The sequence below is a fragment of the Taudactylus pleione genome, unplaced genomic scaffold, assembly GCF_031769625.1.
Source record: "Taudactylus pleione unplaced genomic scaffold, aTauple2 ptg000075l, whole genome shotgun sequence".
Lineage (NCBI taxonomy): Eukaryota > Metazoa > Chordata > Amphibia > Anura > Myobatrachidae > Taudactylus > Taudactylus pleione.
In genome coordinates, this window is record NW_028284477.1 from 720,986 (window position 1) to 737,607 (window position 16,622).

Genomic DNA, 16,622 nt, shown 5'->3' on the forward strand with positions numbered 1-16,622 from the left:
TTCATCTTATGTCTACCACCTGAAGAGGTTTGTGAGGAGCTTGCTGTAACACCTAAAAAATAGAGATTCAGATCTTACCCCCTTGCATAAAAAGTTAGCCCATCCAGCAGAAATACCAACCATCTCTGAAAAAGTATAGATAAGGCTGAAACTTGGTCTTTCAAAGTAGCAAGGAGAAGACCCTGGTCTAGCCCCGCCAGTAAGAAAGAAAGAATTTGAGGAAACCAGGACAGAGGTGCCAGCACCCCCAGTGCTCACACCAGGCAATATAAGTCTTCTAGACCCTATGATATATGGCTGCTGTTACAGGCTTCTTAGCCTTAATCATAGTCTGTGCCACCACACAGTTTCAAGTGCCAGATCTTCCCTGATGGGAAGGATTCACCAGCATGAACAACAGATGAATACCATGGCCTTCTTGTACAAACTGGAGCCACAAGAAGCACATATGCCCTCTCTGTCCTGGCCGCTGGAGGACCTTTGGCAACAGAGGATTTGGTTGTTTCAGCTAGCTTATCTGTTTCCACTAAGGTGCCATCAGGGTGTCCATTAAGGTCACCTGAGGATCTCTGAATCTTGCTCCATATTTTGGAGGTCCTCAGATCTATCTCTGGAACCCCACAGCATTTCACAATCAAACTGAATACCACTTGGAGTTCCCACTCTCCTGAGTGAATCTTGTGCTGACTCAGATAGACAGCCTCCCAATTTTTCACTCCCAGAATAAATACAGCAGACATAACTGAAACAAACTTTTCTACCCATCTCATTATTCAAGATGATTCTGACATTGCTAGATAACTTCTTCTGCCACCCTGACGGTTGATGGAATTGTCTGATTCTATCTTGAGAGGATGCTCTTGTTCGGAGCCTGAATCAAAACATTGAACACTGCCCTTAGTTCCAGTATACTGATTGGAAGAGCAGAATCCTTCCTGGATGAACTATCCTGAAACTGCAGCCCCAAAGTAAGCGCCCCCCAACCGAATAAACATCTGTTGTGACCAGGGTCTACTCCCAGACTGAGAACTGGCACCCCCTTGTCAGATTTGATTTATGAAGCCACTAGAGCAGAAAACTGGCATGTCTTATGAGAAAGCCTGAACAACTGTTCGTTCAGTCTTGGCTCCAGTCTGGACCAACAAATTAGAATTTGGTTTTATAGACCTCTGGAACACTGCAAACTCAACAAGATGTGTCCAACATCATCCCTAAAAAGAACATTCACTGGGTGGCACCAGCTTAAACTTGGGAAATTTATGATCCAGCTGTGCTCCTCTAAAGTTTCTTTTACAACCTGCAAATGAAGGTTGAGTTGCACACTGGACTGAGCCTTGATGAGTAAGTTATCTAATAAGGGAGAATATTAAAGTCCTGTTTCCATAGCCAAGCAACCATGGTTGCCATAACTTTGATAAATACCCTTGGAGTTGTTGCAATCCCAAAGGATAAAACTTTAAACTGGTTTTGCAGATTGGTTCATGTAAATAAGAGTCTTTAATGTACAATGACACTAGGAATTCACCGCCCATCATTGAAACAATGATGGAGCACAGAGATTACATCCTGAACTTGTTTACACGTAAATGACGGTTCAACCCTTTGAAATTGAGCACTATGTGAAAAAAGCCGTCCAGTTTTTGAGCCGAAAAAAGGATAGAGTAGAACCCCAGCCGTCATAGACCCTGTGGCACCGGAACAATGACTCTCAATGCCATCAGTGTTAGCACTGCCACTCTTCTGACCGGGTCTTTTGGCAAAGTAGAAAAAAAAATCTGTGTGGTTGAGGACCCGCAAGATCTAATCTGCACCACACCTCTGGCCCAAAGATCCGAAGTTGATCTGAACCAGATGTCCCAGAACTAAAGCAGACAAGCCCTACTACCAATGTTTCTGAACCAGCCAGCGGAGTGTCACATGAAAACTTATCTTATGGCTTGGTTTTTGAGCATCTAGTTGCTATGGCCATGCAGCCACTGACATCTATAGGCTCCTGACTGTTCCCTGGAGGATGAAGCCAGAGACTTTCCAGGGAAATGAAAGGGCTTAAACCTAGGAGTTTTAGCCCTAGCAGGCAATACTGGAAGGTAAGGCCGCTTCCCTACTTTTCCCAGGGAAATAATGACATCCAATTCTGGACCAAACAGCCACTTATCCACAAACAGAATCGCTTCCAAGATTTTCTTTGATTCCAGGTTTGCCTGCCATGACCTTACCCATACAGATTGCCTGAAACAGATAAGGATTATATGCACGGAATAAAAAAGGCTGCATCCAAAGAAGCTTGTTTAGAATTATCCAGTATTACAAAGAGGTCTGGTGAATCTATACCGGACTGTACACCCTCTGCCAACTGTCCTTATTTGGCTGACTAGCTTTCCCTGCAAGTGCAAATAAGGATTTCAATATAGCCTCCATCTTATGGTCCCTTGACTCTATCAATGCTTACAAATTTGAAGTAGGGACGACTAACTTTCGCCAGTCTGGCAATAGAGGGGTCTGCCATAAGTAGCACCTCTCACAAACTTGTAACCACCTCCAAGAAAAGCATACAATGTAATACCTGGCAGAATCTTTCTTTTTGTCTGGCTTTATCCAGGCCTCTCTCAGGACATCCTCAAAATCTGAAAACGAAGGCAAAGAAACTGCCTGCTTCTTCTTCCATTTGAAGAAAACAGAAAAACTACCAACAAAAGTAGGGACATCTTCCTCTGGCAAAGCATTATTAGATTCTGAGTTTCTTGACCTCACATGTCACACAATGGGCATTTGGATCTGTAATTCCATCCAGAATGTTTTTAGAATCTTTTGAACATACATGATGTAAAGCCTGAGCAGTCCCCTTCTTCATTTTCCGTATAAGATGATGTCCTCATTCTGAGATCCGAACTTGGTGGGAAGATCGGAAACAAAACCGAATCACCCATCTCTACTTTTTATGTCCCTGTTGCCTCAACCAAGATGGTTAACCCCATCTGCCATTTCAAATCACAGTTCACTGGAAGAGCTAAGCAAACAAAACAGTGCAGCACTTACCAGGGAGGGGGACAGGCAGCCTCCATTGCCACTCCGATCTCCCAAATGAGCTTCAATTCCCTCCACCCAGCATTACCCGGCAGTTAGCTCTAGACAGATGCGGCGGCTCCAGCAAGATGGCTGTGTCCATTACCGGAAGGAGCTGATGAAGTGACTGCACCTGGAGGCTGACCAGCTGGATCTCAGCGTCTTTCCTCTGCCACACCTGAAAGAAACCCCATGGGGGCAAGCTCCAGTTGGCGTTGGTGCCCCCCTAACACGTCCAGACAATACACTCATGTAGGCTGTAATGGTATCGATTTAAGGCAACGGCTTCCCAGGATGGGGGTCTTTAAAGGGTGCAGTAATTTGGGAAACATGCTCACCCTTGGGTTGCCTGGTGACTCCTTAAGGCCATTCTGAGTGGACTGCGGCCATGTGGGTACAACACCAAGCTCTAAGGGCACACCGAGTCCCATAAGGAAGCTCAGGTGCCCAGGGGAATATGCTAACTAAAACAAAAGACTTGAAACAAACAAAAGCCTTCTACTATATTTGCACCTCTCCGGCAGGCACTAAATGAAACAAACTGAGCTGCAGGTAGAGATGGGAGGGTTTAAGAGGGAGGGGAGTCTCAGCCTCAATAGAATTAACCACTTAGTGCCTACTCCTCAGCCTCCCCACTTAAACCCATTGTTTCCAGTGTCCCCCAGATAGGACGAAAGAGGAATGAGTGAAGTGAGCATGCACCATACTGATAACTAGGCAAACTTTGGACACAAAGCAGCGTTACTGGTCCGCAGAATTTGCAGTCAGTAAATGAACCCTAAGGGCATGTGGTAACATACTTATTATAACAAAGATGCCTTCTTTACAATAATGTTTAAAATCTAAGCACTTACTTGTCAAACTTGTGTATTTGTTCTTCATTGTATAAAAGCCCTAGAAATGATAAACATATATGAATTTGATCATCTAAAATAAATTATTAAAAGGAAACTTAAAATTACATAGTGAAATTGGAAAATGCACAAGTCCACCAAGTTTATCTTTTCATAAATTCCAGATGTGTTGATTCAGAGGAAGGAAAAAAGTCTCCCAAAAGAATGTGTTAATTTAACCTCACAGGGGTAACAACAATCAGACTTGTTTCCTGGCTCAGCCTCCGCAGTCACTTATTATGCTCTTTATAGCTCCGGACTCCTTGTAAGTAACACATTCAATCTATCCAATGAACCTGTTATTACTAGCAGTAGTGAATTGAACAGTCTAAGGGGTAAATTTACTAAAGTGAGAGTTTTTAGAAGTGAGTTTTAAAAGTGATGTTGCCCATAGCAACCCATCAGATTCTAGCTATTATCTTCTAGGAGGTGCTAGTTAAATGTTAAGTAGAATCTGATTGGTTGCTATGGGCAACATTACTTTTAAAACGCTCTTCTAAAAACTCACACTTTAGTATATTTACCCCTAATAATCCACACAGTGAATAACCATTTCTATGTTGCTTGGGATAACATTGTTCATTACAATGGATGCCCCCTTGTAGTTCTGGCTGTAAAAAGCTTTACAGACAAATCTTTGTTAAGATCACTGTTAGAGTGCCATTTGTTTCACAAAGAAAAACTCCCTAGTTTGTAAATTCTTTTATTTTTTAAATTGTGGGTGGCACAGTGATAGGAATTGCTGCTTCACTGTACTGAGGCCATGGGTTCAATTCTGACTGCAGTTCTATTAGTGTAGAAGTTGTATGTCTTCCCCATGTTTCTGTAGGTCTCTTCAGGGTGCTCTGGTTTCCTTCTACACTTCAAAGACACAGTATTAGGCCAATTGGCTTCTAACAAAATAAAATGATAACTATTGTGTGTCACACTTGTTGAATTTTAAAACGCCCGCTCTGGTAAAGTCCCATAAGGGGCAATCATGTCTGATGTGTGTATGACTAGGAGTCTGTGAGAGCCCCCCCAAATTTCAGGATTCTCCTGGACTTTCCGAGAGAGTTGGCAAGCCTGCAATTAGTGTGTGTCCATGTGGTCCACTAGGGCAAGGTCTGATGTGAATGAATAAATAAATATTCTCTGTATAGAGCTGTGTATTCTGTAAGCACTACATACACAACTTCTAATAAACATAACCCCTCAATTTCTTTTATTAACAAGTTATATAGCTAAAATGTAAATATGACAGAACACTGCAATATAAACATGCATACAATTAAAAAAAAACATAAGACGGCTTGAATAGCATTGGTGGTGACTGCTGTCACATGCTTAAACATGCTTGCATTGTTATGTTTAGCAGAAATGTACAGCTAATCTATAAACCCACTGATATTATATATGACATAAGATAAGTAATCTTCCGTCTATGTAGTTAAGTGAATGTATTACAAAGATGTCTTTTAAACACTGAAACTGTTGATTCCCTCAGGTAACTAGAATTTACAAACTATTTTAATTGTACATTCCTACAAACAGAACCATCATTATCAGTGCTCACTTATTTCATTTTTAGATAACTGTTTAATTTTTCCCCTTGTACTGTCTGTTGTACTATGCGTTTGTCATTTTCCCTGTACGGCGCTACAGATACATCAATGCACCATATAAATAAAAGACAATAATACTACAATTTGCTGATGCAAAAAAGTGACAATTAGACTGAAAACGGAGCTCACTCACTGCGTTGTGCTTTATCCTTCTTGAACTGACAGCTGATTTCCATTAGCAAGTTAAGTAACACTTGTAGTTTCTCCGCACTGCAGGGGACAGAGGCATACATATTATTAGCTGAATGTGGGTTTTCCCCTCACAAGAAAAGCTGTAAGTTATAACTTACTTTCTGTCACTTAGACGTGTGCCTTCTACATTGATCCAGGAGTCCGTCAGGAGACCTACAGGAGACAATTCATTCTTAATGTCCCGCAGTGAAGTTTCTAGATTTTGCTGGGAGCTAGAAAGCTGTAATAAAAGGTAAAATACACTCAATATATTAAAAAAAAATATACCATTACATATCTATACATAACTTTTTTTTTTTATTTTGCACAGGTGACTTAAATTAGGATTTTTATTTCCATTCTGCACTTAATCCCGTCCTTCAGCCAATGTGCTTTATTTTCATACACCAAAAAAAGAACCGAAGTGAACTGTATAAATGAGTAAATAGAAACAACTGCAATTACACGTGTCCTTTTATATTGTGGCTTCAGTCGTGCCAAACAGCCCTTCTCGATGAGCCAGGCCCAGGGCAACTTGGCTGCACCACGCATAATTTTCTCTATCAAAATGTGTGTCTTATTCACAGAAATAAAGCAACTGAAAGTTACGAAACTGTATTGCTAGAATACACAGACCACTGGAGTGTGCGATATTAGTACAGCTCTGTGCAACTGAGTCCAATTCTGTGTAAAAAGGACTCTGATTCGAGTAGTCATAGCTTTTCCTCACACCAAATTCAATCGTGCGCAGGGCCGCCATCAGGGGAAGGGAGGGAAAATGCCGGGCCCCCGAGTCCTGGGCGGCAGAGAAGCTGCACCGGCATTTGATACATCGCCAGCGGCAGTTCAAGTATGGGTTGCGGCTGGCGCCAAACACAGCTCGCAGACCAGCCGCCAATCAGGAGCGGCTGCAACAGCCGCTCCTGACTGGCTGACGGTCTGCGAGGTGTGATTGGCTCGTGGCCAGCGCCATATCTGAAATGCAGTCGACGTCATATCAATTATTCCTGGCAGCCGGTGCAGAACCGTCAATACCACCCAAGCCCCCCTCTCTATCCGTGGTCTCCATATATGAAATGCTGTCTGCACTAATTCCACCAGGCAGGCTCCCAGGTGCAGAAAGCACTAAACCAGGTCCGGTATAGTCCTTGACCTTGCCCTGTGCCCTCCCCCAGTCTAGCCAGCCTTCCCTGCCCTGTTCCCCCCCCCCCCCAGTCCAGCCAGCCTTCCCTTCCCTGTCGCCGTGCCCCAGTCCAGTCAGCTTTACACCCCCCCTCCAGTGTATTTCCTGCAGATATGGCTTTTTTTTTTATGTATTTTATGTGGTTCCTGCTTTCTATGTAGAATTGATTTTGTTTTCACCTATATAGTTAGTATACATTCTGGTTTTGTGAGTGTGCGATTTACAGCAGTTTTCTCTTGTATAGTTTCATATATTATATTATAGATTGACATGCTATAGTAACAACCACAGCCCAAACTTGAGAATTTTTAAACTGGTTCACACACCAATTGATAGATGGGGGGTGGGGGCTGCCTATTTTGTCAGTGCCGGGCCCCACAATTACTGATGGAAGCCCTGATCGTGAAATCAATTCCTGCGCAGTCACAGCCTAGAATCTCTGGTACAGAGTGAGTGGATTTTCGCTGCGCATACTATGCAACGAAGACTCAAATTGTTTTAAAAAAAATGCTGTATGTTACTTGTTACGGAGTGTCTCGGTTGGGCAAGGCGTCATGCTGTATGGCATAAAGACGCTCAGTATATAAGGTTGCATCTGTAAGTTGAAAATAGCAAACACATAATCGCTTATAAATTGCCTCCCTATCTAGTAGGATCTGGTCAAAAAAAAAGAGAGAAGCACCTTCTGATTGATATAGAAATCAGAAACTTTGTTTTTGAGACAAAGATTTTCGCAAAAATAAAGAACCATATCCTCAATGAAGACAATAAAGTGGGGAGTTGAAAATAATGCCGATACCCCATGAATTATTACCTTAAGGAAGGTCTTCAATTCAGGAATACGTGGAACGAACTTCTGGAATAGGTCAGACAGTGCAAAGACCTTCACACTCAGAGAGTTGAGGCCTGAAGGTCATCTTGCAAGAAAGCCAGAAGGCAAGAAAAGGGGATTTTTGGTACTTACCGTTGAATCCTTTTCTCTGAGTCAGGCTGGGGGACACTGGACCATAGGGTTGTAGGTGGGAAGGTGGCGGAGCTGACACTTCGCAACACTGCAACTTTAAACCCAAGCTCCTCCCCTCTGCAACCCCATGACACCAGTACAACTTTAAAAGTGCCTCGTAAGGAGAAGCAGTACTCAGTGACACTGTCATACCGAAAAGTAAAATGGACGGTCCCATAGGGACCAACTCGTAAAAACTACCACGCAACACGACTGAGCCTGAGGGAGGGAACGCAGTGTCCCCTAGCCTGACTCAGAGAAAAGGATCCTTTTCTCATTCGTCAAGGCTCAGGGAACCTGGACCATGGGACATTCAAAAGCCGCCCCCAGGGGAGGGAACTCTCAGGTTGCCTGACCGAAGAACTGTACGCCCAAAGTGGGCGTCGCCAGAGGCTAAAAACATGAAACCTGTAAAACCGCGCAAACATGTGGACAGAGGACCAGGTGGCTGTGCGACAAACTTGTTCAGCTGAGGCCCCATGGCGCACCGCCCAGGAGGCCGCCACAGCCCGAGTGGAATGAGCTGACACCTTGGCAGATGCCGGGCACCCCGCATCAGAATAAGCCCTAGAAATTACAGAGCGGAGCCATCGTGCAATGGTCTGCTTCGTGGCTGGCCAGCCACGTTTGTGGTCGTCGTAGAGGAGTCCATACGACGTAAGTCTGAAGTTCTGTCTAAGTAAAACCGCAGCACCCGGACGACGTCCAACAGCGACAGATCATCCTGGTCCCGGAAAGTTTCTGATGGTGAGAAAACAGGAAAAACAATCTCCTGGTTCAGGTGGAAAGAAGAAACAACCTAAGGTTGAAAGGAAGGAACTGTTCTGAGAACAGCTCGATCGCCATGGAAAATAAGAAACGGTGGTTTGCAAGACAAAGCTTCCAACTCAGAAACCCGCTGAGCCATAAGAAAAAACAATTTCCACGTGAGGAGTCAAAGGTCAACGAAGTCCAATGGCTCAAAAAAAGCCCGCTTGAGATTCGCTACTGGCGGCTGAAACGGAGGTTGCACTCGCAAGACCCCCAGCAAAAAAGTCCGAACCTCAGGAAGGAGAGCCAGACGCTGTTCAAAGTAGATGGACAGAGCCGAAATCTGTACCTTCAAAGATTAAAGACGTAAGCCGGCTTCCAAACCACCCTGAAGAAAATCGAACAGCCTAGGAAGGCGGAACTGGGATGTATGCACTCCGCGCCGCTCACACCACATGACATAGCGCTTCCAGACCCTGTGGTAGTTTCGCAAGGAAACTTGCTTCCGAGCCTGGAGCATGGTCCCGATAACAGAAGGAGTAAAGCCCTTAGCCTTTAAGAGCTCGGTCTCAATAACCAGGCCGTTGAGGAAGGTCATCGTGACAGAACGGCCCCTGCAGAAGAAGATCTGGTCGCAGTGGAAGATGCCACCGGGACATGCGGCCAGTTTGGGGACCGAGGCGAACCACGACCTGCATGGCCAGTTTGGAGCCACTAGGATCACTGGAACCTGTTGCTCCTTGACTCAACGGAGAACCTGCGGTAACATGGGAATCGGAGGAAAGATGTAGGCCAGACGGAAGTTCCAGGGAACTGTCATGGCATCCACTACGAAGGCCAATGGATCTCGCACAAAATCGAGAGAGCTTGCAATTGTGGCGAGACGCCATCAGGTCCACCTCCGGGAGTCCCCACTTCCAGACCAACTGCTGGAAGACTTCCGGGTGGAGAGACCTCTCCCCTAGCAGGAAGGTGGTCCTGCTGAGGTAGTCCGCCTCCCAATTTTCCACCCCCGGTATGAAGACCGCTGATAGTGCCGGGACAAACATCTCCACCCGAGAATGCAACTTGCCTCTGCCATGGCAAGCGCGCTTTTGGTTTCACCCTGGTGTTTTACTACGCCACCACCGTGGCGTTGTATGAATCAATCCTCACTGGCCGGCCGGCCAGCCAGGATGGACTGGGCTCCGCACAGAGCCAGATAGATGGCCCAAAGCTCCAGCACATTGATTGGTAGAACCGTCTCGGCTGACGACCAAAGCCCCTGAAGTCAAAGGCTCTCTCTCTCTCTCTGCTGAGACTTGCATCTGTGGTTACCAGTTGGGAGTGACCAGGGACCGACCCTGGAGTAGGTGATCGGAAATCAGCCACCATTGAAGTGATTAACTAGTGCTGTCTGACAGAACTAGAAACTGAGAAGAGAGGTCATCCAAGCGGCCTGTCCAATTTAGGAGAATCTCCCACTGGAAGATCCATAAGTGGAAGCGGGCATACTGGATAGTCTTGAAGGTAGAGACCATCGTACCGAGTAAGTCCTGGAGGCTTTGGGCTCGGGCAGGAAGACTTTCTGGAGTGATGTATCGAAGATCACTCCCAGAAACATCAGGCGCTGGCACGGCGTGAGGTGAGACTTCTCGAAGTTCAGTATCCAGCCGTGATACTGAAGCAGCTGAACCGTGTGATCCAGGTGGGCCTTTAACTGGGACGCCGAATCTGTTTTCACTAGCAAATCGTCCAAGTAGGGCACGATCGTAATCCCCTCCGAATGTAGCAGACTTGCCATAGCCGCCATGATCTTTGTGAAGACCCATGGGGCTGTTGCCAGTCCGAAAGGCAGGGCCTGGAACTGGTAATGAGCTTGTCCGGCTGTGAACCTGAGAAGAGAATGATGCGGAGGTACGCATCTCTGATGTGGAGTGCAGCCAAAAATGTGTTTGCTGACATTCCCTGGATCACAGATCTGAGCGATTCCATGCGGAAACTATCCACCTAGAGTCTGAAATTCAAGGCCCGTAGATTTAAAATCGTCCGATAAGTGTCGTTGGGCTTTCGGACCAGGAAAAGGTTGCAGTAAAAAACCCTGTCTCCGTTGGGACTCCGGAACTGGAAGTATAACTCCTTCGAAACACAGAGAGCTGATGGCCTGGCTCAAGGCCATTCTTTTTTCCGGGTCTCTGAGCAAGGCCGTGGCGAAGAAACGTTGCGGCGGTGGTCCCCTGAGGTCGATTACATAACGCCCCTCACCTAGGCATCGGTCGCCGACGCCACCCACCGGTCCCGGAAAAGGAGGAGGCGGCCGCCTACCCCCTTTGGGACTGGATGGGCCGAGACCCCGTCAGGTACTCAACTTTTCGGGCGCCTTAGCTCCTGAATGCACCGGAAAACCTGCCCTGTGGAGCAGACCTCTGCCCCGTAGAACCTACCTCTGCTGGAGAAATAATGCCTTCGGGCCGTCTGACCTCTAATCGGCCCCGCTGCTTCTGGGGCACTACGGGGTGGAAAGTGCTTTTACAACCGGTCGCCCGGGCTATGATGGTATCTAGCTCAGAGCCAAACAGGACCCCTCCGCAAAAAGGGAGAGATTCTAAAGAATGTTTAGATTCAGCGTCCGCCTCCCAGGCGTGGAGCCAGAGTGCTTTGCTAGCCAAGACCGCCGTAGCTGAGACTCTGGAGAAAACCTGCGCACCATCCTGGACGGCCTCACACGCATATTCAGCTCCCGCCCCAATCTGTTCTGCCAATTCTAGGAAAGACTCCCTGGATAAGTCGCCCTGAAGTCCCACCACTAGTTTGTCAGCCCACTTCTCCATGGCCCGAGTGACCCATGCGGATGCCAAAGGGCGAATAACGACCCCATAGCCAATAAAAATGCCCCGAAGGCAGCCTTCCAATTTTTTATCCAGCGGATCCTTAAAGGAATCCGCACCCTAGACCGGAAGAGCTGTGTGTTTGGCTAAACGTGCCGCATCCACCTTCGGAGGTAGTTCCCACTTGGCGACCTGATCCGGCGGGAGCATATAAAGGGCTGCACACTTTCGAGGAATGGTGAACCTCTTATCCGGCATCTTCCACGAATCCTCAACGAGATTCGAGAGGTCCGATGATGCCGGAAAACAAACGACCCTAACGCTTGAACGGCCCCTCCGCAGCTGCTGAGACATCTAGGTCTAGGCAGTCCAGAGACTGTCGTACCGCCATAATAAGGTCCTCCACGCAGTGACTTAATGGGGGCTCGGAACCTTCCTCTTCGGGAAGAACTTCCTCTTCTGGGGGTTCCCCCTCCCCCCCCTCGGGATCAGACACGTCTAACGGGCCCCTGGAGGAAGGAAGACGCTAATGCGCAGTGCGGAGCTTAGGATCTCCAAAGAAACGCTCCATATAAGAGGAGACCTTCTCAAACCCCGCCTCTGTGCGCTCCATGGTATGGACCCAAGGTGGATCAAACCCTTGCTGGCCGACAACCGCTGCTGCGGGAGGCGATGGCAAGATAGGGACTGGCGCTGCTTGAGCCTGTTCCTCTCTGACAAACCATGTGTCACACCAAGTCAGAGAGGGAGCAGTTCTTAACCTGGGCCAATGCGGGTTCGTCCGGGATGGAAGTGGTCCCACCAGCTAGCTGCGCACAAGTGGGCCCCAGCTGACAGTCCATGCACAGTGCTCCTGCGTCCAGCTGTCCACATGGCAATTTTGCATGACACTGGGCACACGTAAAAAATATCGCCATTGTAGGGGTTTGGACCTTTGACTTGTCAGTCATAACAGCCATGCCAGCAATACCATGCTAACGCAGTTAGCACGCCAAAACAAAACAAAAAAAAATTTAAAGTGCGTTCACTGAGCACTAAGAAGTCCAGGCAAAAAATATAAACATTTTAATACTCAGCCTTCCTGGCTAAGCGCAGAGGAGAGGAGCTTGAGCTTCTTCTTGTGGCATACAGGATGGCCCCAGGACAGTCTACGCAGGAGAATTCTTTCCTGCGTGTGCAGGATTAAACCAAGCCTGCAGCCATAGAGCGGGGGGAGCCAGCGGAGGGGTGTCGCTGTTAGCGCAACACCTCCTGCCGTGTCTCCCGGCAACGCGCGGCTCCCGCAGCCGCGCACTCACACTTACAGCAGCGCACAGTTCCGAAGTAGTACAAAAAAAAAAGAAAAAAAGAAAAGTTACAAATAAAATAAAATCATATCTAACAAAAAAGCAGCCCTCCTAAAACGTGCCTTGCTTCCTCAGGCACTTAAACTACACTGGTGTCATGGGGTTGCAGACTGGAGGAGCTTGGGCTTAAAGTTGCAGTGTTGTTAAGTGTCAGCTCCTCACCTTCCCACCTGCAACCCCATGGCCCAGTGTCCCCCCAGCCTTGACGAATGAGAAATAATATTACCCTATAAAAGCCCTAGAGAACACATTTTTAACAGTCTTTAATAGCCCATTTTTAAAACTTGCACCAACTCTGTTTGCAGGGTGAGCATATGGAATTGTACATTCACCATCGATCCTTCCAAGAAACTGAAAAGCTTTCTCCAGTGACACCACCCAAACCTAAATTGGATAAATTTTTTGCTTTTGCTTAAAGATTCAATGCGTAGCGGTGTCAAACTGACACTAACAGCAATTATACATGCTTTTGGTAGTTTTATAATCCAGTTGCAATTAGGTAAGCTACTGCAAAATGGTCCAAGCATGGACTTCCCCAGTGTACTTGGAGTCTTGATAGTAAGATCATCCATAAATGATCATGAAAAGGTGGCCATCACCTTTGCAAACAAACACAGCTTAGATGCAAGTCCAATCTGGATGACCTGAACCTACCCGGTTAACTTTATTGGAGGACCTAGTGGAAGCACTCCATTTTAATTCTTCTTCTAAAGAAAGGCAATGAGACTTCTGTAAATGATTTCTAGCATTATGCAATCCACATAAGCATCATCACACATGTATCAAAAGTCGTGTAGGTGTTCTCCAGTCGGTCAAAGAGGTACAGAAGGGGGATTTGGATGACTCAGAAGTCACTTATGAAGACAGTTCTCCTCCTGGGAGAGTCCAGACTAAGAAAACCACAGCTCCTATACTGATGTGCACAAGGAAAACATGGAACAAAGAAGGAAAAAGAATATTGACGAATAGCCACCTTCAGGTCAAGTGCAGTCTCCCTGTCATCTCGCTAGCTCATATAGACCCGCTTCATTTTATTCCTTACAGCAGAGGTTCCCAAACTCAGTCCTCAAGGTAGCCTAACAGTCCAGGTTTTAAGGATATACATACTTGGCCACAGGTGACTTAATTAGAACCTTAGGACCTCATTCAGAGGCGGTCGCTAGGGCACGATCGATCGCAACAAAAAAAGAGTGAGAAAATGCAAATCAAGCGCAAAATCGCAGCGCGCATCGTAGGCGAGGAAACTCCCATCACAATGAAAACACACCTCCTGAGTCTCGTAAAGGGGTGAGCAAGGACTACAGTCGCAGACATTTGCCGGTCGCTGGCGCAAAGCTATGTGACCATGGTGGTTTTTGGCAGAGTCCAGTTTTCACATCTGCACTTTCGATGGTTCTTTTGCCTATTTCGATGCGGATACAAGCAGCGTTTTTTTTTTGTTTTGTTTTTAACAAGTAAATTAACCATTTGAAACACTAATTATTGTTCTAACAATTAAATTTTGACACAAACCTTTTTGTTTAAAGTTATCTAGTTTAGACCTTTTTAAAAATTGGCAGACCACACATACATTGCAATGACAAACACCTGTTACTTTGTTAATTGACTCCAGACATCGGCAGAGGCAGAAACCATCGCCTGCAGTCGCAGTGCTTGAGGTAGACCCTGGGCTCACTCAAGCACTATGAGAAGTAGTATCTTAAAGGCTGCGGTATGACGTGTGCGATGACCCGCTCAGTAATTTGTGCACGCCTTTAAATCTCTCTTTATACGACAGACACGCCTGGGTTCGCAGCGCCACGCCCCCATTCACATGCACCTTCCCCTGTTACCACCCACAAACGGAACTATCAGAGCTACGACCAAGTAGTGACTGACGACAGACTCCATATAGCTCGCAAGAACTGGCTTGCGCACGCGCAATGCCGACTACACGCATGCGCACATGACAAAAAAAAAAAATCGCTCGTTGCGATCGATCGTGCCCTAGCGACCGTCTCTGAATGAGGTCCTTAGTCTGAACTAGGGATGTGCATGCTCGGATTTACTCGGTTCTTATCGCCACTTAACCGCAAATTCGGATTTATTATATTGGCTATCCAAAACACATGATAGGCGATAGCCAATAAAATGCCGTTTAAAGATCCGAGTAAATCCGAACCCGCTCACCCCTAGTCTCAACCATCGATATCTTTAAAACCTGAGCTGTTGTGGAACCTCTGCCTTACAGAGAATGGGAGAGAGGCAAGAGGGAGAAAAGATCATCAATTGGAAGGGACAAGGTTGAAGGGAGCAAATACAGCATAGACCTCATCTCCACCTTTCAGGTATCTGAAAAACCAGTTCAAAAGAATACACTAGAAAGAGGGAAAATAAACTGGAACCTAAATCCTACGTCTTTAGCTGCATACACACACAACGATTTTGTCACCAACGATTTTATGAACGATTTTATGAACGATTTTCTGTCAGATTATCTGTTAGATTTTTTAAAGTGTAATGAACGATTTTATTGAACTACAAACGATTTTTGCATATTCCCTTAATGAAAATCATTGGGTTGACAAGTCTGACTGTACTACAAACTACAAATGTGAACGCGTATGAACGATTATCGTTCGACTCAGAAAGTGACCGATATTTTCAAACGATTGTTAAACGATATCGTTTAACAATAATCGTTCAAAAAATCGTTGTGTGTGTATGCAGCTTTAGAGTTTGCACATTACGCAATTGTATGACCTTGCCACAACAAAAGTAGTAAAACAATTATACTTAAATATAAATAACATTTTATTAGTTCTCCACCATTCTAGGTTATCAAGTTGTAGCACAAATATAAATTACAATTTTAATATAATGTTTCCAGCATTTATCAAACAACAAGAAATGTTACTGAGAAAGAAGAGCATATTTTTGAACTTTTATTTTTTGGAATGTCGCTTCTCTTCATAAGGCTGCTATTACAATCTATTACAATCTATTACATTGCAGTTTTGCCACAGTGTAAACATAGCAGAACTAAGCAATGCATAAGTGCTGCATTCTGATTAGACTGGTAGCAAAGAACAATACATTTAAGGAAAAGTTAATGTTCTAATTTTGTACCAAAAGAGTTGCCATAACATTACTGAGTGAGATCACAGAGGAGATATACAGCAATTTTCTAAATGTGTAATATCAGATATATATCTTTGAAAAGGCTAAAATAAGACCTATAAATAATGTAAGAAAAGGCATTAACATTAAAATATAACAGAGCTAGACTATCGTTGGGTGTAGTAGCACTATCTTCACATTTAATGATGGGGAGTCAGCATAATATGACTTACACTCAGCAAGTGAACATCTTTTCCTTACATCAATCATTTAGGGCAGAGGTGGCCACTCGGTGATCTACTTTTAAAACTAAAACCCTTTTTTGATCTACCCAGCTCAAAAAAAGAGGGCATGGAATGCAAAAAAGGGGGCGTCACCTCGCAGCAAGGAAATCACACATAGTATCCCCAATTTAAATGACTCCACACAGCAGCACTATCTTATTCACATTACACCACACAGTAGTGCCCCTTATACACAATGCCAACAGTAGTGCCCCTTATACAATGACCACTGTAGTAGAGCTCCTTATGCAATGCCCTCTATAGTAGAGCCCCTTATGCATTCCCCCCTGTATTAGAGCCCCTTATGTAATGTCCCCAGTAGTAGTGCCCTTTGTAATTGTGCCCATTATGAGGTTTCCCCTGTAGTTGTGCCTGTTATGCAATGCCCCAGTAGTGCCCCCAGTGACCTTTTGGCCGGC

General features: G+C 45.6%; 1 protein-coding gene across 5 annotated transcripts in view; it reads right to left on the minus strand.

Annotated features, from left to right (window-relative positions):
• The window catches only part of TBK1 (TANK binding kinase 1), a 111,159-nt gene that overhangs the window by 7,298 nt on the left and 87,239 nt on the right, over window positions 1–16,622 (minus strand). For all 5 annotated transcript variants that reach the window (XM_088467786.1, XM_088467788.1, XM_088467787.1 and 2 more), the window contains exons 14-16: window positions 5,851–5,972; window positions 5,694–5,770; window positions 3,918–3,957 (exon numbers count right to left, since the gene is read on the minus strand). In XM_088467786.1, coding sequence (XP_088323912.1) covers window positions 3,918–3,957; window positions 5,694–5,770; window positions 5,851–5,972 — 239 coding nt within the window. The remainder of the gene's footprint in view (window positions 1–3,917; window positions 3,958–5,693; window positions 5,771–5,850; window positions 5,973–16,622) is intronic.